Source organism: Rhinolophus sinicus, chromosome 2 (genome assembly GCF_057876585.1).
Source record: "Rhinolophus sinicus isolate RSI-liver-muscle chromosome 2, RSI-T2T, whole genome shotgun sequence".
Lineage (NCBI taxonomy): Eukaryota > Metazoa > Chordata > Mammalia > Chiroptera > Rhinolophidae > Rhinolophus > Rhinolophus sinicus.
In genome coordinates, this window is record NC_142502.1 from 52,923,513 (window position 1) to 52,945,242 (window position 21,730).

General features: G+C 34.8%; 1 protein-coding gene across 1 annotated transcript in view; it reads left to right on the forward strand.

The window, feature by feature from the left end:
- Positions 1-21,730, forward strand: part of ASCC3 (activating signal cointegrator 1 complex subunit 3) — a 300,443-nt gene that overhangs the window by 258,468 nt on the left and 20,245 nt on the right. Inside the window, exon 37 of the mRNA XM_019738872.3 lies at positions 15,541-15,765. Within this exon, the coding sequence (XP_019594431.3) occupies positions 15,541-15,765 (225 nt within the window). The remainder of the gene's footprint in view (positions 1-15,540; positions 15,766-21,730) is intronic.

Here is a 21,730-nt window from a genome sequence, read left to right on the forward strand (position 1 = left end):
CGGGATGCGAGGAGTTGAACCGGCAACCTTGTGTTGAGAGCCCACTGGCCCATGTGGGAATCAAACTGGCAGCCTTGGGAGTTAGGAGCATGGAGCTCTAATCGCCTGAGCCACCGCGCCGGCCCTGACTTATTTTTAATTGGTTGAAATATTTTAAATTGGTTGTGTTATGACTCTTGCTTTCTTGCTCAACTTTGCAGCTATACGGACTTAGATAATGAATATTCAGGTGACAAACACCCCACGTAATAGAAAGAACATGACTTTGGTTTATTACAACTGCACCACCATCAGAGTAACTGTTTTTGTTTCTCTCAGCCTGTTTCTTCACCAGTAAAATAGAAAATGATGATACTTATTTTTCTTCACAGAATAATTGTTTTTAATATATAGTACATTGATGAGAGGACTTGGCAAACAGTGAAGCACTATTTTAATTTTGTTATACCCCATTGAAGGGAAGCAATCTAACTTTAGAATGAATAGGGGAAAATGGTCACTTCAGATACATAGAAGGAATGAAGTGACATTTTTTTATTTGACGTTAGTTCCTTTATTCTTCAATTCATTTTTAACTAAGAAAAGAAAAATGAAAACAAGCTTTTTGTGTAAATATTGTTTTAAATTTTTAAGTCAGGTATTTATTTAATTTTTGTTAAATTTATTTGGGTGACATTGGTTTGTAAAATTGTATAGGTTTCAAGTGTACATTTCTGTAATATATCATCTATACATTGCATTGTATGATCACCACCCAGAGTCAGATCTCTTTCCATCACTATGTATTTGACCCCCTTTGCCTTCTTCTACCATCCCCCTCCCCCCTTACCCTCTGGTAAGCACTAAACTGTGTCTGTGTCTATGAGTTTTGGGTTTTTTTCTTTGTCTGTCTTGTTCAGTTGTTGCTTTCAGTTTTATATCCCACGTATGAGTGAAGTCATACGGTTCTCGACTTTTTCTGTCTGACTTAATTTTGCTTAGAATGATAATCTCAAGATCCATCTATGTTGCTACAAATGGCAGTATTTCATCTTTTCTTATGGCCGAGTAATAGTCTATTGTACCATGTTCCCCAAAAATAAGACTGGGTCTTATATTAAGTTTTGCTCCAAAAGATGCATTAGGGTTTATGTTCAGGGGATGTCATCCTGAAAAATCATGCTAGGGCTTGTTTTCCAGTTAGGTCATATTTTTGGGGAAACAGGATATATATGTACCATATTTTCTTTATCCAATCATCTATCAAAGGACACTTTTGTTGTTTCCGTGTCTTGGCCACTGGGAATAATTCTGCAGTAAACAAAATGGTTCATATATCTTTATGGATAAATGTTTTCAGATTTTTTTGGGTAGATAGCCAGAAGTGGAATTGCTAGGTCACATGGTAACTCTATTCTTTATGTTTTGAGGAATCTCCATGCGGTTGTCCATAGTGTCTGTACCAATTTACATTCCCACCAACAGTGTACTCATATGATGGTTCCTTTATCTCCACAGCCTCTCCAACACTTGTTACTCTTTGTCTTTTTGATAATAGCCACTCTAACAAGTATGAGGTGGTATCTCAGCGTGGTTTTGATTTGCATTTCCCTAATCGCTAGTGAAGTCGAGCATCTTTTCATATACCTGTTGGCATTTGTATGTCTTCTTGGGAGAAGTGTCTGTTCGGGTCCTCTGCCCATTTTTTAATTTGATTGTTTGAGTTTTTTTGTTGTTGAGTTGTATGAGTTCTTTATATATTGTGGATATTAGCCCCTTATTGAAGGCATTTGCAAATGTCTTCTCCTGTTTAGTCAATGGTTTTTGTCGATGGTTTCTTTTGCTATGCAATAGTATTTTAATTTGATATAGTTCCATTCATTTATTTTTCCTTTTACTTCCCTTGCCTTTGAGGTCAAATTCATAAAATCCTCTCTGAACCAAAGGTCCCTAAGTTTAGTACCTAGGCTTTCTTCTCTGTAATTTATTGTTTCAGGTCTTAGATTTAAGTCTTTGATCCATTTTGAGTTAATTTTGGTATATGGTGACAGATAGCAATCTAGCTTCATTCTTTTGCATATGGCTTTCCAATTTTCACAGCACCATTTATTGAAGAGGATTTCTTTTCTCCATTGTATGTTTTTGGCTCCTTTGTTGAAAATTATCTGCCCGTATTTTTGTTTGTTTGTTTTATTTCTGGGTTCTCAATTCTATTCTACTGGTCTGTGTGTCTCTTTTTCTGCCAATGCCATGCTGTTTTGATTATTGTCGCTTAGTAGTGTAAATTGAACTCAGGGAGTATGATACCTCCAGCCCTGTTCTTTTTTCTTAGGCTATTGAGAGTTCTGTGATTCCATACAAATCTGGTGATTTTTTGTTCTATTTCTTGAAAAAATGCCATTGGGATTTTGATGAGGATTGCATTAAATCTGTGTATTTTGGTTATATGGCCATTTTAACTATGTTTATTTTTCCAATCCATGAACACAGAATATCTTTCCATTTCTTTATGTCTTCTTTAATTTCTTTTAATAATGTCTTACAGTTTTCAGTGTATAGATCTTTCACATCCTTTGTTAAGTTTACTTCTAGGTATTCTTTTTGTTGCAATTACAAAAGGAATTGTATTTTTTATTTCTTTTTCTGAAATTTCATTTAGTGTATAGGAATGCAATGGATTTTTGTACATTGATTTTTGTAGCCAGCAACTTCACTGTGTTTGTTTATTGTTTCTAATAGTTTTTGGTATTATTCAGCAAATTTTTATAAACCATCTCCTCAATGTACAGAACTATGCTAGTCACTAAAAATGGTTCTATGCATTATCAAATCATTTGCCCCAACTCCCCAAAAATAGTCTGAATTCCAGATGGTAGACAGCACTCATTTTCACTTAAAATAAAAAATGCCTACAATCTACCAGGTGCTGTGCTCTATATATGTTATCTAATTTTCTTAGAGTGTAACAGGACCCTTTAGAGTAGGTATTACTTATCCTCTTTTATAGAGAAAACTGAAGCTCTGAAAATTTAAGAAAATCTAGAAAAGTTAGATTGCAGAATCTTATTCAACACAATAGTGTCTGATTCCAAAATTGGGGTACTTTCAAGTACACTTTATTGTCTCTGTAAGCAAAATAAGAGGAAATACTAAATAATCCCTCATTCCTTTCCAAAAACAAAAAACAAAGGATCTTTGTGAAGTAAATCTATATTTTGATTTATTGCAATAATGTAAACATGTATGGAAGAGTTAGACAGAATGTCAGTCTAAGGAGACCAGCAGACCCTCTCCATAGGAAAACCCATTTAGCTGCAAGAATTGTATTTAAAAATAAAATTAGTGTCTCCAAAAGTTGTCCTGAGGGCATGTAGCAAATGGAGAAAGACCTATTCAAGTAAATCTACTAAGTCTCAGTAAAAAGAATGAAAGCTTCTGGAGTTGAGCCACTCATGTCACAGTCCAAGGTGACAAAAGCTCTATTCTAGGCAACTGCAGTCAAGAAGATGGGACCACCTCTCCAATCTATGGCTATGTTTTCACCATAGAATGGCCACCTACCCACCCACCTCCACCCCAAACTCTGTATTGCAGAAGCTCTATTCCAAGCAATCTTGGCCAAGATGAGCAGTCTCCTTTCACCAACACAGCTCCCACTCATAGAGTGGAAACTGTACACCAGACATGGCAGATCAAGAATAGGAGGGGGCCTGATTGCCCCTGCCCCAGATCACTTACAAGGTGTAGGTTCCATGCTGAGAGAGCCATCCTGGGAAAACCAAGGACTACTGTCCTTGCCAAAGCCCCACTCAAAGAGCCTGGGTGTTAACTCTGGAAGAAGTGGGTCACTAACCCCACTCACGTAGCTCTTCTTTCTGTGCCTGCCTCTAGTTATTCTCTAAACTTTTTTCTTGGTTACCTGCTTTTCTATGCACTCATTTTCTCAGGTCACACCCCAATTATAGTTTAAAACATTACCTTTAAAGAAATGAATCTCGTAGCATAGTAACCAGTCATGACCTGTGAACTACAGTTCCACACTTCTGCTCACTCAGTGGACAATTTCATGTGATTGTACCTCTGTGACCCAAACTCAAAATGTCTCAGTCTTTTTCTTCATTGTTCCCAGAAGACTGAGGATTCCTGTCGTTGTTTTGCCTGTTCGTTCAATTTGGATTCTTTCATACCCCAAGATGTTTTCCTTAGAATAATCCATGGCTCCTTCTTGTCTCCTCCCCAGTTCCACATATTAATGCAGTTTCCAAGTCCATTCAGTCCTTTCTTTATTTTTTTCCTTAAGTTCCTCCCATTTTTACAAAATGTTCATTCTTCAGCTCCTATCTGGATTCTCATCACCTATTTTTTAACAACTGTGCTAAAGTCTCCCATGTCATCTTCCTACTTTATTCTCTCACCTCTTAAATCCACCCAACTCATCCTGCCAATTTATCTGTTTTAAAACACCATTTGCATCATTTATCCCATCAAAAATCTAAAATTATGTGCATAATAAAGCATTATTTCCTTATCGTGTCTGTCAAGGCCCTCTACAGTCTTCCTTTTTTACCTACACCTTCCATTAGACTCTCACAGACACCCCCCCTTCTGGTTAGTCTTCTTACTGTCACCTTTAAACATACACTCAACTTCACACCTTTGCTTATGATTCCCACCTGGACAATGTGTCGTTTCATCCATCCATCTTGGCTCAGCTCCCTCTTAAAATATTTTCTTATTCAGATTCAGTGATTATTACTTTTTCTAAATTCATGACACCGGTGTTTATTTCATTCATTTGTCAATCACTCTTGTATTATCCTGTGATATCTTTTGTATGTAGGCCTATTTTGATATTTCACTTTTAGATTCATTTTAGTTTTTGTATATGTAATTCGTAACCCTCTAGAAGAAAAATACGCAGTAGTTATTAAATGGATTAGAAGTGTCTTAATGTTTTTACTTTGGGTTTTATTTTTGTTTTAGGATTTATTTGTTTTATGTTTGTATAATATCATAGCCTATAGAAATGCAAATCATAAAGAAAGTCACCTTAATAAGTATGTAAAATTAAAGGCAGGAGCAAGGTCATAAGAAAAGCTTGTTTAGCTTTTAGAGATAGATTGCAAAGTGTGACATTGAACCATATGTAAGTATTATATATTACCGTTAATCTCAGTTATCCCCTTCTATTAGGTTGGTGCAAAAGTAATTGTAGTTTTTGTAATTATTTTTAACATTTTAAACCGCAATTATTTTTGCACCAACCTAATAAAACTAAAACCTGATAGCCTCAAGATTTTTATTTCTTAAAAGGAAAATATCTAAACATTGTTAAGCTATAAGGCATTTTTATTATATCTTTGAAAACTGAGGAATTTATTTCAAGTTTCATCAAAGAGCAATTTTTTAAGGACTTAGCTATAAATCCTGGGAAATAGAAGTTTCTGATGGAATTCTTACCACTGAAATTATTTTAAGTACAACAGACCTGCTGGTACCCACTATTATAAGATCCCTTAAAATCCAGCTGTCAACCAGGTGGTCATTCTTACAATGGAAAGAATAATGTATTCTTTCTTGTTCCTATTTATTTTTGGCAAATGATTCTGTGCTTGACCTAATTGGTTGAAGGCCAAACGTATGTCCATAAGTTTAAAACATTGATACAAATCAGACACATATACTCACATGAGCCCTAAAAGGAAATACATATAGCTCTATGAGTAATTTCAATTATATCCATCAGTATTTACATTTTTGCCATCTGCATATAATAAAATTATTTTGATACTTTATTTTAGTGAAGCAAATTGAGTGCATATTAAAAAACAATATATTACTGCATAACTAACTACATCTTAGTTTTATCATTTTCCAATAAATGTTTTATAAACAATGGCTTTCTTTTTTTTTTAACCTGGAATGTTAAGTTTATTCCTAGTATACCTTTAACTGAATTTTGAGGTCATTGTAAGCTCTATGTAAGTCTAGCTTATAGCGCTCTTCTATTTTAGAGACTTACTTTATTCACTATAGTAGTATATGATTTATTCAGTTTGAGTAGATCATTTTAATAAAGGTACAAATCATAAGTGTTAGAAACAATACTAATCATTTATATTTGATTTAAAAAACAAGTTATATCACATTTAGTTTTTTAGAAGATTAATGATTGAATAAAAGGTAATCTGAAATAGTAAAGAAAAATATGAGGCATGTTTTCTTATCCTTTGCTATATCTGGTCCTGGCTCAGTAAATGCCAGATTATTTTTCGAATATTATTATAAAATACATTATATTACAATTTCATATTTCAGGAAGGCACAGAAATCAAACAGGGCTCCTATCAGGGAAATTTACTGAAATGCTTTTTCTACAGCTTCAGTGGCCAAAAGACAGCACTGGAATGTGAGAAACTAATTTTAGTTTGTTTTAACGCCTCAGAATGTTACAAATTAATCAAGTGCTACTTAAAGTCTAGAACTCATTAACTTTATAAGTTTTACTTTTCCCATGACAGAGATTAAGTAATAGCATAAAGCGTCTTTAGTCTCTCACATTGATCAGGTTGCCATCCCCACTGTACAAGTGCCCTCTTATCTGCTATTTAATGAGTTCAATATAGGCAGTGATGTGTGCAGCAACATAAAAGTGCCAGTTTATTGTTACGTAATGCTTACATGAGACCACGCATGAACCCATTCCGGCTGTTTCTTACTTTGGTGATTTGCTTAGGTAAAGCAGACTCTTACAGTTAGTGCACCTGGAAGAAAATAAATATGCATCAACACATTCACATACAGAGGCACACTCAAAACTCACTTGTTCACACACTTTCACTAAAGGAAAAAACAACAACATAGATTGCAAGTATTTAATAAGCTTCTGATTTTAACAAATCTGAAAGGTAAACTGTACAGTCCATGTATTTAAGGGCCACAAAGACGTGTTGAATAAAGCTACTGGAGCCCTAACCAAACCCAAGTGCCGGCTAATCACTGAAAGACGTCTCAGCAGTATAGATCTGCCAGATTGTTCTAGAGAGAACAAACAAGTAAGTTAGTAATACAATGGTGTGAATAAACCATTATGTAAGAGTTGATATCCCCGCTAAACTAAAATCAGCATAAATATGCAAGCAAAATGTAGTAGCATACATAACATATGTATTTTTTAAAATGTTTTACTTTATGTGGAGTAGCTGAGCTTATGACATCGGTAGAACAGATTGAGGTTTGTAATGAAAAGGGAAACAAAATGAAAACTATTGAATGAACAGCAGGGCCCATTTGATGTGATTATGAAAGATGTTTCTTTATTCTGTTTTTTTCTTTTGCAATCTAAAAACAGTAGCAGGGGGTTGCAAGCAGAGTTCATCATAGGTTGTCAATCACTGTCATTTAACATTTGTAGGGAAAGATGTCTTTATTCAAGGACAGCTGGGCAAATCAGAGACATAGATTTGCAGTTTAGTAGCCTGTCCAGCCTACACTAAATAAACAAGGACAGAGTAGACAAACCAGCCTCTCACATAAAAATATAATGGACTCCACTGACCCTACTGCCCTCCATTCAGCTTCAATCCCAGTTGCATAAAAGCTTCACTGCCCACTTTCAATTTCCTCTAATTACCAACATGATGTAGATAAGAAAATGAACCTCACTTATAGTCAGTGATCACACACAGGAAATTAGCTAGACAAGTTGTTTAAAATTAGAGGAGTAATTTGGAAGTAAATAGAGTGTCCTACTGAGGAAGAAGTGGCTAGAAAGGGTTTTTGTTTGCTTGTTTGTTTTTTAGCAGGGATTTTGATTATTTTACTAGCTCGCTCTCTGCTGATCCAAGAATTGCTGCTTTTCTAATCAATCTAAACTAAGTAAAACTTTTTGTAAGTACTCTGAAACATCCAGAATAATATACTGGAGGATATAAGAGCTAAGTAAAGAAGTGAAGCAAACATGCTACATTCTAAAGAGCTTAGAAAAACTGTGAATTGGAATTCCAGGAATAAATGATCATGGTTTTCACAAGAGGATCTGGCAGAGTAATTGAGGATTAAATAGCAGTTGTCTTTAGTCAGTCTTCATTTTAAATTGCTTCTCAAGTCCATAATCAAACACACACACACACACACACACACACACATTTTAAATGCCAATTTTTAATTTATTCTAATTGATCTAAAATCAATATTTTCTGTTTCATTCTTGTGGTTCATAGCACTTGAGTTTTAATTAGAAAATGCTGTAGAGTTTCAGAGTAATATAACTATTCATAATACTTTCCTTCAGAAGTTTCAGCAGATGTATAATACAAATGATTCATTCTTTTTCCCTGTCTCTCCACAATATTTTGAGTTAGTTCACTAAGGTACACTGAAAAGAGCATATTTCCTTATCACACACTAATGTGCTTTTGTGAACATTTAATTAATATGGATTTAAAAAAACCTAATTGGAAATTGGAGACTAAAGCCTGCAGTATCAAACCTGTAGTTCAAGAGGATACAATCAATTCTTGAATATTTTATTTTCAGTTTTGACTGTCTCATATATTATGAGAACATTGTCTTTTAAAGAACCAGTATTTTTCTGTAATACAATTACAGAAAAATTATATGATTCCTTGGATAAAATGAGTGTGCCACTACTAGTAAAGCATCATCGAAAACAAAAAGAAAACTTGTTTCTTTGAATAATATTTAAGAATTATGATGTTTTTAAAAGTGAATGAATTAAATGTTATTTTAGGTAGTTAAGCATATTTACATAGTTATAAACAAAGATTGATGAAAGAAAACTGTAGAACAAAACTCAAATAATTGAATCTTAAACCTTAGTTAGCATAATGTGTGTTGTCAGATGTGAGCATTATTATAGTAATACTGCCGTCCATTTATACCAAGACTTACAGTTTTTAAGTATTTTATAAACACTATCACATTGAATGCTGTCACTAAATCCCAATTTAAGATAAGGAATTTGGGGTTTAGGGAGGTTAATTTACTCTCAGAAGGTCACATAGCTTGTAAATGGCAGAGCTGAAAATCCACCTGTTGTATCAGTTCCCAGATCCAGTGTCCTGTGGGCCACCTCACACTATGCCATCCCACCCTCATGACCTATAACATTTCTAAGGGGATAAATTACTACTACATTCTTTGGATTCCCCTTTAATTCAAACACTGGAAACAGAAAAAGAGAGACCCTCAAAGGAAGTAATAGCTTTCGATGAGACCTCAGATAGTTATGGGTACTTCTTAAGTGCAGAAACTGTTATCAATTTGATATTTTATAAAAATTTATAAATCAAATATCAACTTCTTTGAAGATCTCAAAATACTGCCTTTATCAAATTTAATGAAAAGATATTATGTATGAAGAGCATATGTTAAATAATAAAATCTATATAGATAGTCTAAAGAGTGTTTTCCTATAATAAAAGTCATTGTCTCACTTTTTCAATTTAAGTTTTAACCTTGGCCTATCACCCGCTTCTTTATCTGAAAGAAATAAGTTTTTACTCTTGATCAGCTCAGTATAACCTCCTCAAAGATACCTACCTCCCCTGACCCGTTCTTATTATTTCTACGTCTCCCTCTTATACTTGTCCAGTTGTCATTTTACATTTATTCACAGTCAATTTTGATGAAGGTCTGGCACCCCAACTACTATGAAGCTTTGTGAGAGGAGTGAGTCATGTCTGTTTTTGTTCACCATTGTATACCCAACAATAATATATGCTGAATAAATATTTGGCAAAGAAATGACTCAGCACACTAAGACATTGTTCATTATGGTTATTAAAATACTTTTATTTTTATTAAAGTGTGTAGTTTTATGCAAAGAAATTATGAAACCTTAAATTTAGAGATTGTCCTATGCACTGAGAAAAGGCATTGCTGAGTTAAATTTTTTAGTAAGGTCACTGTCTTTAATCTACATTAACAGTCTGATGGTCGTCTTATTAGACTTAGAAGGATCACTCTGCTGCAGAGCATTTTTTCCAACCTACATGTACTCAGCTGTTAGCAGACTCATCTGATACTGATACTGCTGGCAGTGAGCAAAATCACAGTCCTAGTGAAGCAGGAGATCAAAGCAATAAATTGAGTAATTCAAGCAGAATTGGCACGGTTTGGAGAGCAGTGGAGTCACATCTTACACAGAGTTTAGATTCTAAAGTAAGTAAATGCAACAAAAAGCCCCAATGATCGAATTTACCTGAAAATAACGCCAAAAGTACAATAAGCATGGTTGTGAGTAGTCGGCCCTGTTCAGATATGCTGCTTTTCATTGAGTTAACACCACTAGTTTTTCTTCCAGCAATGGAGCAGATCATTGTTTCTTTAGTTTAGCACCAAATGAAGTAGTTGGCTTGCATTTAGAAGTCATGCTTTATTTAAAAAAAAAAAGGGGGGGGGGGGGTATTGGTATCTTTGAGTACTAGGATGTCACACTTTCAGAGGTACTTGGGAACTGAGACACAGAAATACCCAACTTACATTGTTGCCAATCAGCCAATCTCTCTCTCTCTCTCTCTCTCTCTCTCTCTCTCTCTCTCTCTCTCTCTCTCTCTCTCTCTCTCTCTCTCTTTTTCTCTCTCCCCCTTTCTCTCTCCCTCTCTCTCTCTCCCTCCTTCTCTGTCTCCCTCCCCTATTCCCTCCCTCAGTATAGGGAAGGGGGTATTATGTATATAATCAAATTTGGACAAGATATAACTGAGAGAAGTGGATTACTTAAATAATACTATTAATTAGTACTTTCCATTTAATTTTATTTTAATTGAACTTTTCATATTATTTGTAAGTCTAAACGTCTTTCCTATGTATCTAAAACCTGGAGAACCAATTCAGTTTGTAGTATTAAAATAGCTAGTCCATTTTCTTCTGGTAAAAGATCAGAAGTTGTATTTTATGAACAGTAGAAAGAAATCTAAATATGAATACATTTTTAGACTATGAAACAGATTTAAAGCTGATTTCTTCTCCCTCCACCTCCACCTATCTGGATTATTGCCCTCTCTTTAAGTGTATTTTGCATGCTTGACAGAAAGCTCCTGCTCACTGAGTGTTCCCAACTTCTCTGCTATTAATAGCATCATCATTCTCCTCATCCCTGAGGCTTAAACCTTAGAGCCCTCCTGATCTGATTTTATGGATCCGCTCATACTGTTTTCTCTGCCTGAAATGCAGAGACTCTCTCCCTCTCTCCTCTCCTACAAATTGTTCTAAGCCTAGAACAAACACTGCCTCTTTGGGGAAACTTTCCAACACATCCAATTCACTTCAGTGCTCTTCTCTGAATAGTGGTGTTTTATTCTACGCTTAAAATAATTACTTATATAAATTATTTTCTCTGATATTATTTTGATTTCCTTGAAGGAAAAGACCATGATTTCGATTTCTGAATCATCTTCTTCCTCATCCACTGTTCCATTTTTCTTAAGCTGTTTGGCAAGGCTGGGATAGGTGGACAGTTGCTCATGGAGATTTGGATGGAGCCCAGATGTTGGACTGAGATGGGTCAGTCATGAGGCGACAAAGCTTCAGTCCTGAAATTCACCCAAAATAAAAGAGAATAGCACCATCATTGTAACTTGTCTTTCTTCTTTGGCAGATGATCTCAGGGAAAATAGGAAAGAGCTGAAGTGACATATGAAAAGTAAGCGAAGATGACACATGGGGCAAAACATCATTAACTGCTAATGTGTCAGCATACACTTCTTACGTGAAACAGTCCAAAAGGGTGAAGACAATGTTCAAAATAGTGTAGAATAACTGTGATATGTTTGACTATTGCCAAACAAAATAAGACAAAAGATATAATTTACAAATATTTCCAGTTCAGTTAAACAGAATGAGGCAAATATTCATTTAAGATATTTTTTTCAGTATACTATAGTAAATCAGTTGAAAGTCTTTTTACACAACAGTTTTCATTCTCTTGGACTCACCATTTTCCCTTCCTACTTTAGGGCCTTTGTGCTCATATGTTTTCCTCTGAAAGTTTTATAATTTTAGGTTTTATATTTAGATGTAGAATACATTTTGACTGAATTTTTGTGTAAAGTGCAGGGATTGAAGTTCTTTTAGTTGGTTGGCTGGTTGGTTGGTTGGTTGGTTGGTTGGTTGGTTGGTTGGTTGGTTGGTTGGTTGGTTTACACATGGATACCCAATAATTCTACTACCATTCCTGGAAAAGACTACTCTTTCTGTGTTGCTTTGCCTTTGAACCTTTGTCTAAAATCGGTTGTCCACGTATATGGGTCTATTTTTGGACTCTATTTTAATTCACTTTTTTGATTAGTGCAGTTTTATATTAAGTCCTGAAATCGGGTAACGCTAGCTCTTCAACTTTGTTCTCCCTTTTCAGGGCAATTTTAGGTCTTTTGCATTTCCTTATGAATTTTAGAATTGTGCCATTGTGATTTATAAGGAATATGTGTTTGGTCTTTAAATACATGTTTGGTCTTGGTACCTGTTTCTGGCACAGAGCTCCCAAAACCCTTGGCATTTCCTAAGTGATGAAATCAGTTAAAGTGTCTTTATGTTAATGAGGTGACTTTTGGAAAGCACCAGAGGAAGGGGGCTCTGACCACATGGTTAGAATGTTGGAACTTTCCCATCCCACTTCCACCCTCCAACCCCTGGGGGAGGACAAAAGGGCTGAAGATTGAGTTAATCACTAATGGCCAGTAATTTAATTAATCATGCCTATGTAATGAAACCTCCATAAAAAAAACCAAAATGATAGTGTTTGGAGAGTTTTTGGGTTGGTGAACCCATGGAGATTAGGGAGAGTGTCCAGCTCAGAGAGTGTGGAAGCTCCAAGCTCTTTCCCCATAACTTGCCCTATGTATCTTTTCCATCTTCCCATTCCTGAGTTATATCCTTCTATAATAAACCAGTAATCTAGTGAGTAAAATGTTTCTCTGAGTTCTGTGAGCTACTGTAGCAAATTAATATAACCCAAGGCAGGGATCAGTGGAACCTCCAAAATGTAGCCTCTCAGTCAGAAACACAGGTGATAACCTGGATTTGCAGTTGGCATCTGAAGTGGTGAAACGGGGAAGAGGGGCAGTCTTGTAGAACTGGACACTTAATCTATGGGATCTGATGCTGTCTCTGGGTAGCTAGTGTCAGAATTGAGTTGAACTGTGGGACACCTAGCTAGTGTCTGAGACTTATTTGTTGATGTGGAATCCCCCCCCCCACACACACACACACAAGCATACATTGCAATTAGTGATCAGAATCCTTTAAAAAATCAACTTGCCAATATTTGCCAAAAGAAAAAAATGCTGTGGTTTTGACTGAGATTGTATTAAATACATAGATCAATTTTGAGAGAATTAGGATATATTTCTCCGTGAGTTAAGTCTTCAATTTTTCTTAGCAGTATTTTTTACTTTTCAGTGTACCGGTCTTTTACATCAGATTTATCTCTAAGCACTTCTTATATTTTATGCCATTATAAATTTATTTTTCAGTTCTGAATTTTGGTTGCTAATATGCAGAAATGTAATAGATTTTTGTATATTAATCATGTATCCTAAAACCTTGCTAAACTCACTTATTCTAGTTGTGTTATAGATTTCATTGGATTTTCTATATTGATTATATCATCTACAAATAAAGAGTTTTACTTCTTGCTTTTCAATCTGGCTGTCTTTTTTTTTTTTTTTTCCAGCCCCTTTGCACTGGCTGGAACCTCTGGTGCAATGTTGAATCGAAATACTAAGAACAGAAATCCCTGTCTTGTTCCTGATCTTAGGGGGAAAACATTCAGTCTATTACTGAAATGTGTACATTGTAGGTTTCTCAAAGATGCCATTTACTAATTCATTAAAGTACCCTTCTTAGTTTGCTGAGAGTTTTTGTTAGGGATGGATATTAGATTTTGTCAAAAAAAAATTTTGGCATCCATTGAAATGATTGTTTTTTTCTTCTTAAGTTTATTAGTAAAGTGAATTATATTGATTTTCAAATATTAAACCAATCCTTCATTCACTCACTCACTGCACTGATGTAGTTTGACACTCTGTTGTTAGGTGTATGCACATTTAGAATTGTTATGTCTTCTTGGAGAATGGACCCATTTATCATTGTGGAATTCCCTTCTTTATCCCTGATGATTTTCCTTGCTTTGAATTCTACTCTGCCTGAAATTCATATAGCCATTCTTGCTTTCTTTTGATTAGTGCTAGTATGGTATATTTTTCTCCATCCACTTATTTTAATCTGTATATGTCTTTATATTTAAAGTCATTTTCTTGTAGACAACATGTAATTGGATCATGTTTTTTGATCCGCTCTGACATTCTCTGTCTTTAAATCGCTTCACTCAGACTATTGACATTCACAGTGATTATTGATATACAGTTGACCCTTGAACCACACAGATTTGACCTATACGGATCCATTTATATGTGAATTTTTTTCAATAAATATACAGTCAGCCCTCCATATCCCCGGGTTTCACATCCACAGATTCAGCCCATTGTGGACTGAAAACAGCATTTTGTTAAGAAGAATAGGGTGTTCTGGCATATTTCAAAATGATTCATTTCCCCTGCCCCTGCAAGAAATCCAAGGGGATTTCTCTCCGATATTTACTGTGGGAATCTCGTCAAGCTCCTGAAGATAAATCCCACAATATTGTGGGGGTCCTCCTGTTACTAGGTCCCCCTGGAGTTTTTAGCTCCCAGAGTTGTTCGCAATGCGTCAGTTGCAGTTCAGGCTTTCTCACACTGGCACTGGTTCCCAGTGTGGTTGCTGCCTGTGAGTCTCTGCTCCTCAGTGGTAACTCTGAGTTTGTCTGTATTTCCAGTCTTGGGGGCAGCAGTTTGCCTTGTATCCTCCCCTAATATGGATCCAAGAAGAGTTGTTGATTTTTCAATCTCTGTTTAGCTTTTTACTTGTTAGGACGGAGTGGTGGCTTCCAAGCTCCTTACATGTGGAACTGGAAACCCTCGATTTTGAACAATTTTATTTTAATCTAACTTATTTTAAGTTAATAATCCTGATCTTCATCCTTTTCTTACTTCACCAATCCTATCCTCAACCCCTTTAACCTCCAGTGCTGCCTTATTTCTTCTACTCACATATAGATCTCAAATATTACTTTTTCCAAAGAGCTTTCCCTGACCCTCTAAAATTCCCCAAACTGAATGTCCCTTCAGCAGTCGGTAGTCATCGTATCATAATATTCATTACTCTTTGTAGAACTTGTTTGTCCCTGATGCTCTCTGTTTCTGGTTCAGTTCTGTGGACCCAGTGTCAAGCATAGTGTTTGATGCCTAGTAGGACCGCTATTATTTTTGTTAACTATATAAATAAGAAGAGCATTCATGAATTTCAGATATATTATACAATACTAGCATTTGTTTTTATATTAATAATTGTATTGAATAAAGCAAAATTCTAAAGGATATGGCTATCTTACGGTTTTCCTAAACTGTGTTTTAAATGTCAGTAGTTAAAGCTAAGAAGTACGTTAATGATTATACTTTTGATCCATCATATTAATGCATATATCTATGTGATTATTTTTTTCAGGATGCGGAAGAATACACAGATTTGCCTGTAAGGCACAATGAAGATCATATGAATAGTGAGCTGGCAAAATGTCTTCCCTTTGAATCAAATCCTCACTCCTTTGACAGCCCTCACACCAAAGCACACCTCCTGCTGCAGGCACATCTCAGCCGAGCCATGCTGCCGTGCCCAGATTATGACACTGATACCAAAACAGTCTTGGACCAAGCCCTCAGAGTATGTCAGGTATGAAAGTCATTTCTAATACCTACGTTTTCTCCCATTACTTCTGGGGTTTTTTTCCTTCCTGTTTTAAAATAAAACATACTTGCATTTAAACATTTTTACTGTAGCATTGTTGAGAAAAACCTGGTGAATCAAATCAAGAATTTAAAAAAAAAAGGCAAATCTAAATGCAATAAGGTGACAATTTCAGTCATTCATTCGGTCAAAATTTATTGAAGGTAAACTAAGCACCAGATGCTTTTCTAGGCACTGAGCATACAACAGTGAATAAGACAGAAGAATATCTGCTGTGATGGGTTTCAGTCATTTTTTTAATGTGGTGTTCAGGGACTATCTTGCTTATCAGGTGACATTTAAGAAACAATCAAAGGAAGAGAGTGAGCCATAAGGTTATCTGGGGGCATATGTTCCAAATACTGAAAAAAGAGCTAATGCCAATACTCTGATGTAGGTTCTTACTTGGTATATTCAAGGAAATTAGGAAGGCTGTTGTAAAAAATATGGAAAGATATGGTTAGAAATGAGGTCAGAGAGGAGTGGGAATGGAGATTATAGAGAAAATGGGATCAGGTCACATACGGAATTTGTAAACCATGGTAAGAATTTTGGATTTTACTCTGAGAGTGAAGCTGCTAAAACAGTGGTTCACTAATGGTTATGTTCGTTGTATCTGTGAGTATTTACCATATTAATTAAAGTAGATATTCTCAAATATTCATTACTTCATTTAAAAATACAATAATAAACCCATTAAATGTTTTAAAATAACATGATTTTTCATGAAAAATAACTGTTTTCCAAAACAATAAAAAATAAATGAAAAGTGTAGCATTGTTTTATATTTTTGAAAGACTCTTTAATATCTAGCTTAATAGAAGATTAACATATCTAGATTCACATATCACCTTTTGCAGTGTCTGTTACAATATGATATTTCAGTTGAAGTATATGAAGAAAATCCAGCCTCACAGAAATATGTACTGTAATAAGAGAAGAGTATTCTTATAGCCTTTTCTGATAATTGTAGATATTCTTTGATACTATACGAAACGTTGACGTGATATTTCTTAAAGGTTAGTTGCAATGTGGAATCTGAAACCATGTCAATTAACCTAACGCTAGCAAGAAATGATGGTGCTGGACCAGGTTGGTATGGATGAGATTGGTGAGAAGTGGTTGGATCCTGTACATATATTTTTTTAAGGAGAACAACCAGATTCTGCTAATGTATTAGACAAGCATTTTTAGGGAAAGTGAGGAACCAAAGATGATTCCAAAGCTTTTCTCCAGAGCAACTGGAAGGCTGGAGCTGCCTTTCCTGGGAGATGCTTGTGAGAGGAGCAGGGCAGGAGAAGTACACCTAAGTGACTTGAGATTTTAAGACATTTTGATTTTCTGCATTATAGCCTTTTTTGGTACATTTCTATAAAAAAGAAAAACAATTTTTTAAATTTTCAAAAGACTTAAGGTGTTTTTAAAAGTAGAACAAATGAGTCTGAAGATTTGTGTATGAGGATGTACATTAGGGAATCATTTGCAAAATTAAAAACTTGAAAATAACCTAAGTAGCTTTCAGATTATAGAACTCTGAAAAATATCAAAATTCCATTTATGAATTCTACGTCTGTGTAGAATATCCATATCTAGGTATCTATGTGCCTAGAGAGAAGATCCAGAATAGTACCCACCAAAAGATTAGCAGTAGCCATCTCTGTGTAGCAGCATTTGGGGTGATTTTTCACCTCTTCTTTGTGCTTCTCTAAAATGGTTGAATGTTTTAAAATGAGCTTCTAACAATTTCGTTACCAGAAAAAAATTATTTTATTGTTTTAAAAAATAGGGATGTTTCCTAAAATGGAGTAAGTACGAACTTATCAGGAATTAGAAGGGAAGTAAGGCTATAATGAACACACAAATTTTTTCTTTATACCTTTTTTGTAACTAACACATGGTTTACCTCTCTAGGAAGATAATTTGCCACTCTTTATTAGTCACACTTTATAAACAGGGGTTAAAGTTCCTAACGTTTTTGCTGGGGCCCTGGATCCTCATTTGTGTTTCCCATACTGCTTTTTTTTCCTCCTTAAACACTGACCTGTTAATGAACCCAGGGGTCAGAAAGGGTTGGAGAAAAGTTGCAGGAGGAATTAAATTTTTATACTTGTAGATAATACTTATAGATATCCATATGTATATCATATAAGAGTTATTTAATCAATTCATTGGGACTTTCTGTCAATAATGGTTCAAAGGCTATATAATAATATAAATTAGCAATTTCTAAAGGAGTCTATTTCTAAATTTGCTATAATGGAAAAGGTACTTTTAGCCTCGATTAGATATTTTATATACAGATTCTTGGGATGATATTTATGTTGAATTGAATATTTTTTGATACTTCTAAATAACATCTAAAGAGAAATAGTTTTCTCTTTAATTATAAAAGTAATACACTTCATTGTAGAAAATTTGGAAAAGCGACATATTAAAATTAAAATCATTTCTAATTGTATGAATATGAGCCTCTTCTTTTTGTTAATGAATTTTTAAAATTTTTAATTAAAAAATCTTCTTTTTATGTTGAAATAATTTTAGACATATAAAAAGTTTGTAAAAATAGTACAACAAAATTTCAATATATCCTTCACCCAGCTTCCCCAAATGTTAACATCTTGCCTCGGTACTAATCTAGTCCTGTTAGCTAATCTACATAACTCATTAAAATTTTATCAATTTGAATTTTATCTCACTAATGCCCCTTTTCTGGACCAGGATCCAATCCATTGCATTTAGTTGTTAAGTCTCTTTAACCTCCTTGACTTTCATGACCTTGGCACTTTTAAAGAGTACTGGCCAGTTATTTTATAGAGTTGTTCCTCAGTTTGGGTTTGCCTAATGTTTCTTCATAATTACATTGAAGTTATATATTATTGGCAAGAATGCCACAGATGTGATATTTTGCCCTCTCAGTGTATCATCAGAAGGTTTGTGACATGGATGTCTCATTACTGGTGAGACTAGCTTTGTACACTGAGGTGGTGTCTGCCAGTCTTCTCCACTGTAATGTTCTTTTTTTCCTTTTGTGATTAATAGGTATCTTGTGGGTAGGTACTTTGAGATTGAGATTATGCAACTATCCTGTTTCTCATCATACTTTTTCACATTATTTTCGGTATCCATTGGTGATTTTTGCCTGAAATAGTTATTACTTTCATGATTTTTCTATTTCCATCATTCCCAGAACTGCCTGTAAGAACTTTCCCTTCTTTATTTATTTACTTTTTTCACTTATTTATTTATAGAAGGACAGACTCACAAGTGTTCGTTTTATTCTACTGGGTAAAATCCATTACTACCTTCAGTTTGCTACTCATACTGTCTCTGAGTCAATCACTGAACCACTCATTGGCTCCTGCATCCCTTTGACATCCCTGTCATTTTGTGAGCACTGCCTAGCCTTCTGGCACCTTGTGCTTTTCTCCTGCCCCAGCCCTGGAATCAGCCATTTTTCCAAAGAATCTTGGTTCTTTTTATCAGAGAATGGCATCAGAGACTGAAAGCTGAGCGCTTGTTGACTCCTTCTCTCCCTGGGTGTCTTTGCTTCTAGACCGTCTCAGGGAACAAGATTAGGAAATAGAACTATGTATACAGAGACCTCTATGTCTATTTGTAGATCTGTTTATGTGTGTGTGTGTGTGTGTGTGCATATATATATATGTGTGTATGTTTGGGTGTGTGAAAAACGTCTATATCCATAAATCCATGACTTTATTCTAATACCTCCAATTCTAATCCAACACCAAAGGGTTCATTTCCTCCTTTTTAGATTTGTAACTCTTTTCTCTACCTGTGAGAAATCTGACTCTCATTAAGCAAAACATATTTTCTTAGTTCCTCAATTCTAGCATACTCCTGATGCAGTTTTAGAATTACTAACCCTTATTCCTGCAAAAAACACATTTACTAATTAGAGTACAATAGTTGTTTTAGTTCTTTTTCCCCTTTGGAGGCTCAGAGCCTCTTTTTCTTTGTACATTTACACACATACACACTTGCCCTCTCACTTTTTTCTTTTGCCAATTTTTTATCATGTTATTTATAATCTTTTTAACTTAATTTATACCATTAATTATATCAAGGATAGTGGCTTCGCTATATGCCTTTATGTGAAGGTTATAGTTTATTTAATGAACCTCCTATTGTCAGACTTTGTAAGTGCAAGTTTCCTTTGTTATAAATTATAAGAATTAGTTACGATCATCTTAAATTCTGACTTGGCTTTTCAGAAGCCACCTAGAAACTTAGTTGTACAGAGATAGCAACCAGCTTCATATCCTAAACCCTCCTATTTCTGCAATTGGTTTTTGTAAGACTGTGATAAAAGTAAACAAGCAGGAAGAAGAAAGAATATCAGGGCTGCCTATGGAAAATTAGGGGAGAAAAGTAAGAGGGGATAAAATTTTCCGTGACCGATTGACAGTTTTAATTATTGTACCCTAGTTTTCTCATTTAATATGTGGATACTGTTGGCCTTAGAAAGCATCGTTTCAAGCAGTTTTCTCAGCTGCAGCCCTGCTGGCTGATTGAAAATTATACTACTGCCCTCGTGGGACGTTGGCATGATCTCGTGTTCTATGTATGGGACTCAGAGCCACCAGCTTTACTATCAATTCAGCTGTGCTCCTATTTTAGCATAAGGCCTTGCCTTAGGCAAGTCACTTAACCCCTGATGTCTGTGTAAAAATAACACCTTATAAAGTAAACAACAATTTGAGGACTTAAGGAACTAGGTCTATCTTAGTATCTTCATTCTTAGTAGTTCTTTTATTTCCTTGCTTTCTCATAGTCATTTAACCCTGAAGTCTTTTTTTTTTCTCTTCATGTTATAGAAATACACCTTTTACATGAGCCATCATTTAGATTACGAAAATTCTGTAATTGTAAGTAACCATGTCCTAGGGAATCTTTCACAAAAGCAAAACGCAGTTGTTGTAGTAATTTATCTGGCTTGAAGTCAGACTATATTATACAATGCAGCCAGCCTTCTCTTACTTGAAGTTAATAGCAAGGTCATTTGTGTCAATTTTGGGTTTAAAGTGTTTTTGTCGTGATTCCTTTTAATATTTTACTGTTACTAGCATTTCCATTCCACCCAACAAAAGTAAGAATAAAAATTTCTGTACATATCTCAATTTTTTTAAAAATCTGCTTAAAATATTCTAATTTGTAAAGTGAACAATTATAGAATTGATTATTCTTGTCATTCACCTTGAGATCATCTTCTTGATCATGTTAACTCTAAAATATATTTATAAAATGTAATAAATGATGTGACATATTTTCTGTGCCAAATACACCAAAGAAAAACTTCATGTTAGCTTTTATAAAACTGCAAATAAGAAGTATCAAAAATTAAAATGACTTTCCTACATTTTCCAAATTGATAGCAAAGCCAGAACTGACCATAAATGTCTGTTGTTTTGATTAGCTCTCTGCTTCACACTAATCAAAGAACAAAGAAATTTTGAAGAGAAGTTAAATAACTTTGTTAAAGGTGATTTGTTGAGGTAGTCCATGCTGAAACCAAGTGGAGATACCAGGATTTTAAATCCTGCTCTAATATCTCTGATCTTTTCTAAGGAGCCATAAGTCTTTACATTAAAATCATCTTCATTTAAATGAAAACTATATAAATGCAGTATTAAGCCTAATAGCATAAGGGTTCCCTTGTCCTATAAAAATTGATTTAAAAGTCGTACTGCGTTCTAGTCCGAATCTGTTTTAAAATGTGAGAACTTCGCAGGAATTTCCACTTTTTTAATCCAAGAATTCCCACTAGACAATGAATAGTGCTTTTTAATTCCTCCTTTTCAATATATACTCAAATCACCTCCCGTTAATTACTCTAGTTCCCTTTTCAACAGCCTGCCTATAATTACTTTAACCAATTTCTAAGAGGATTTGT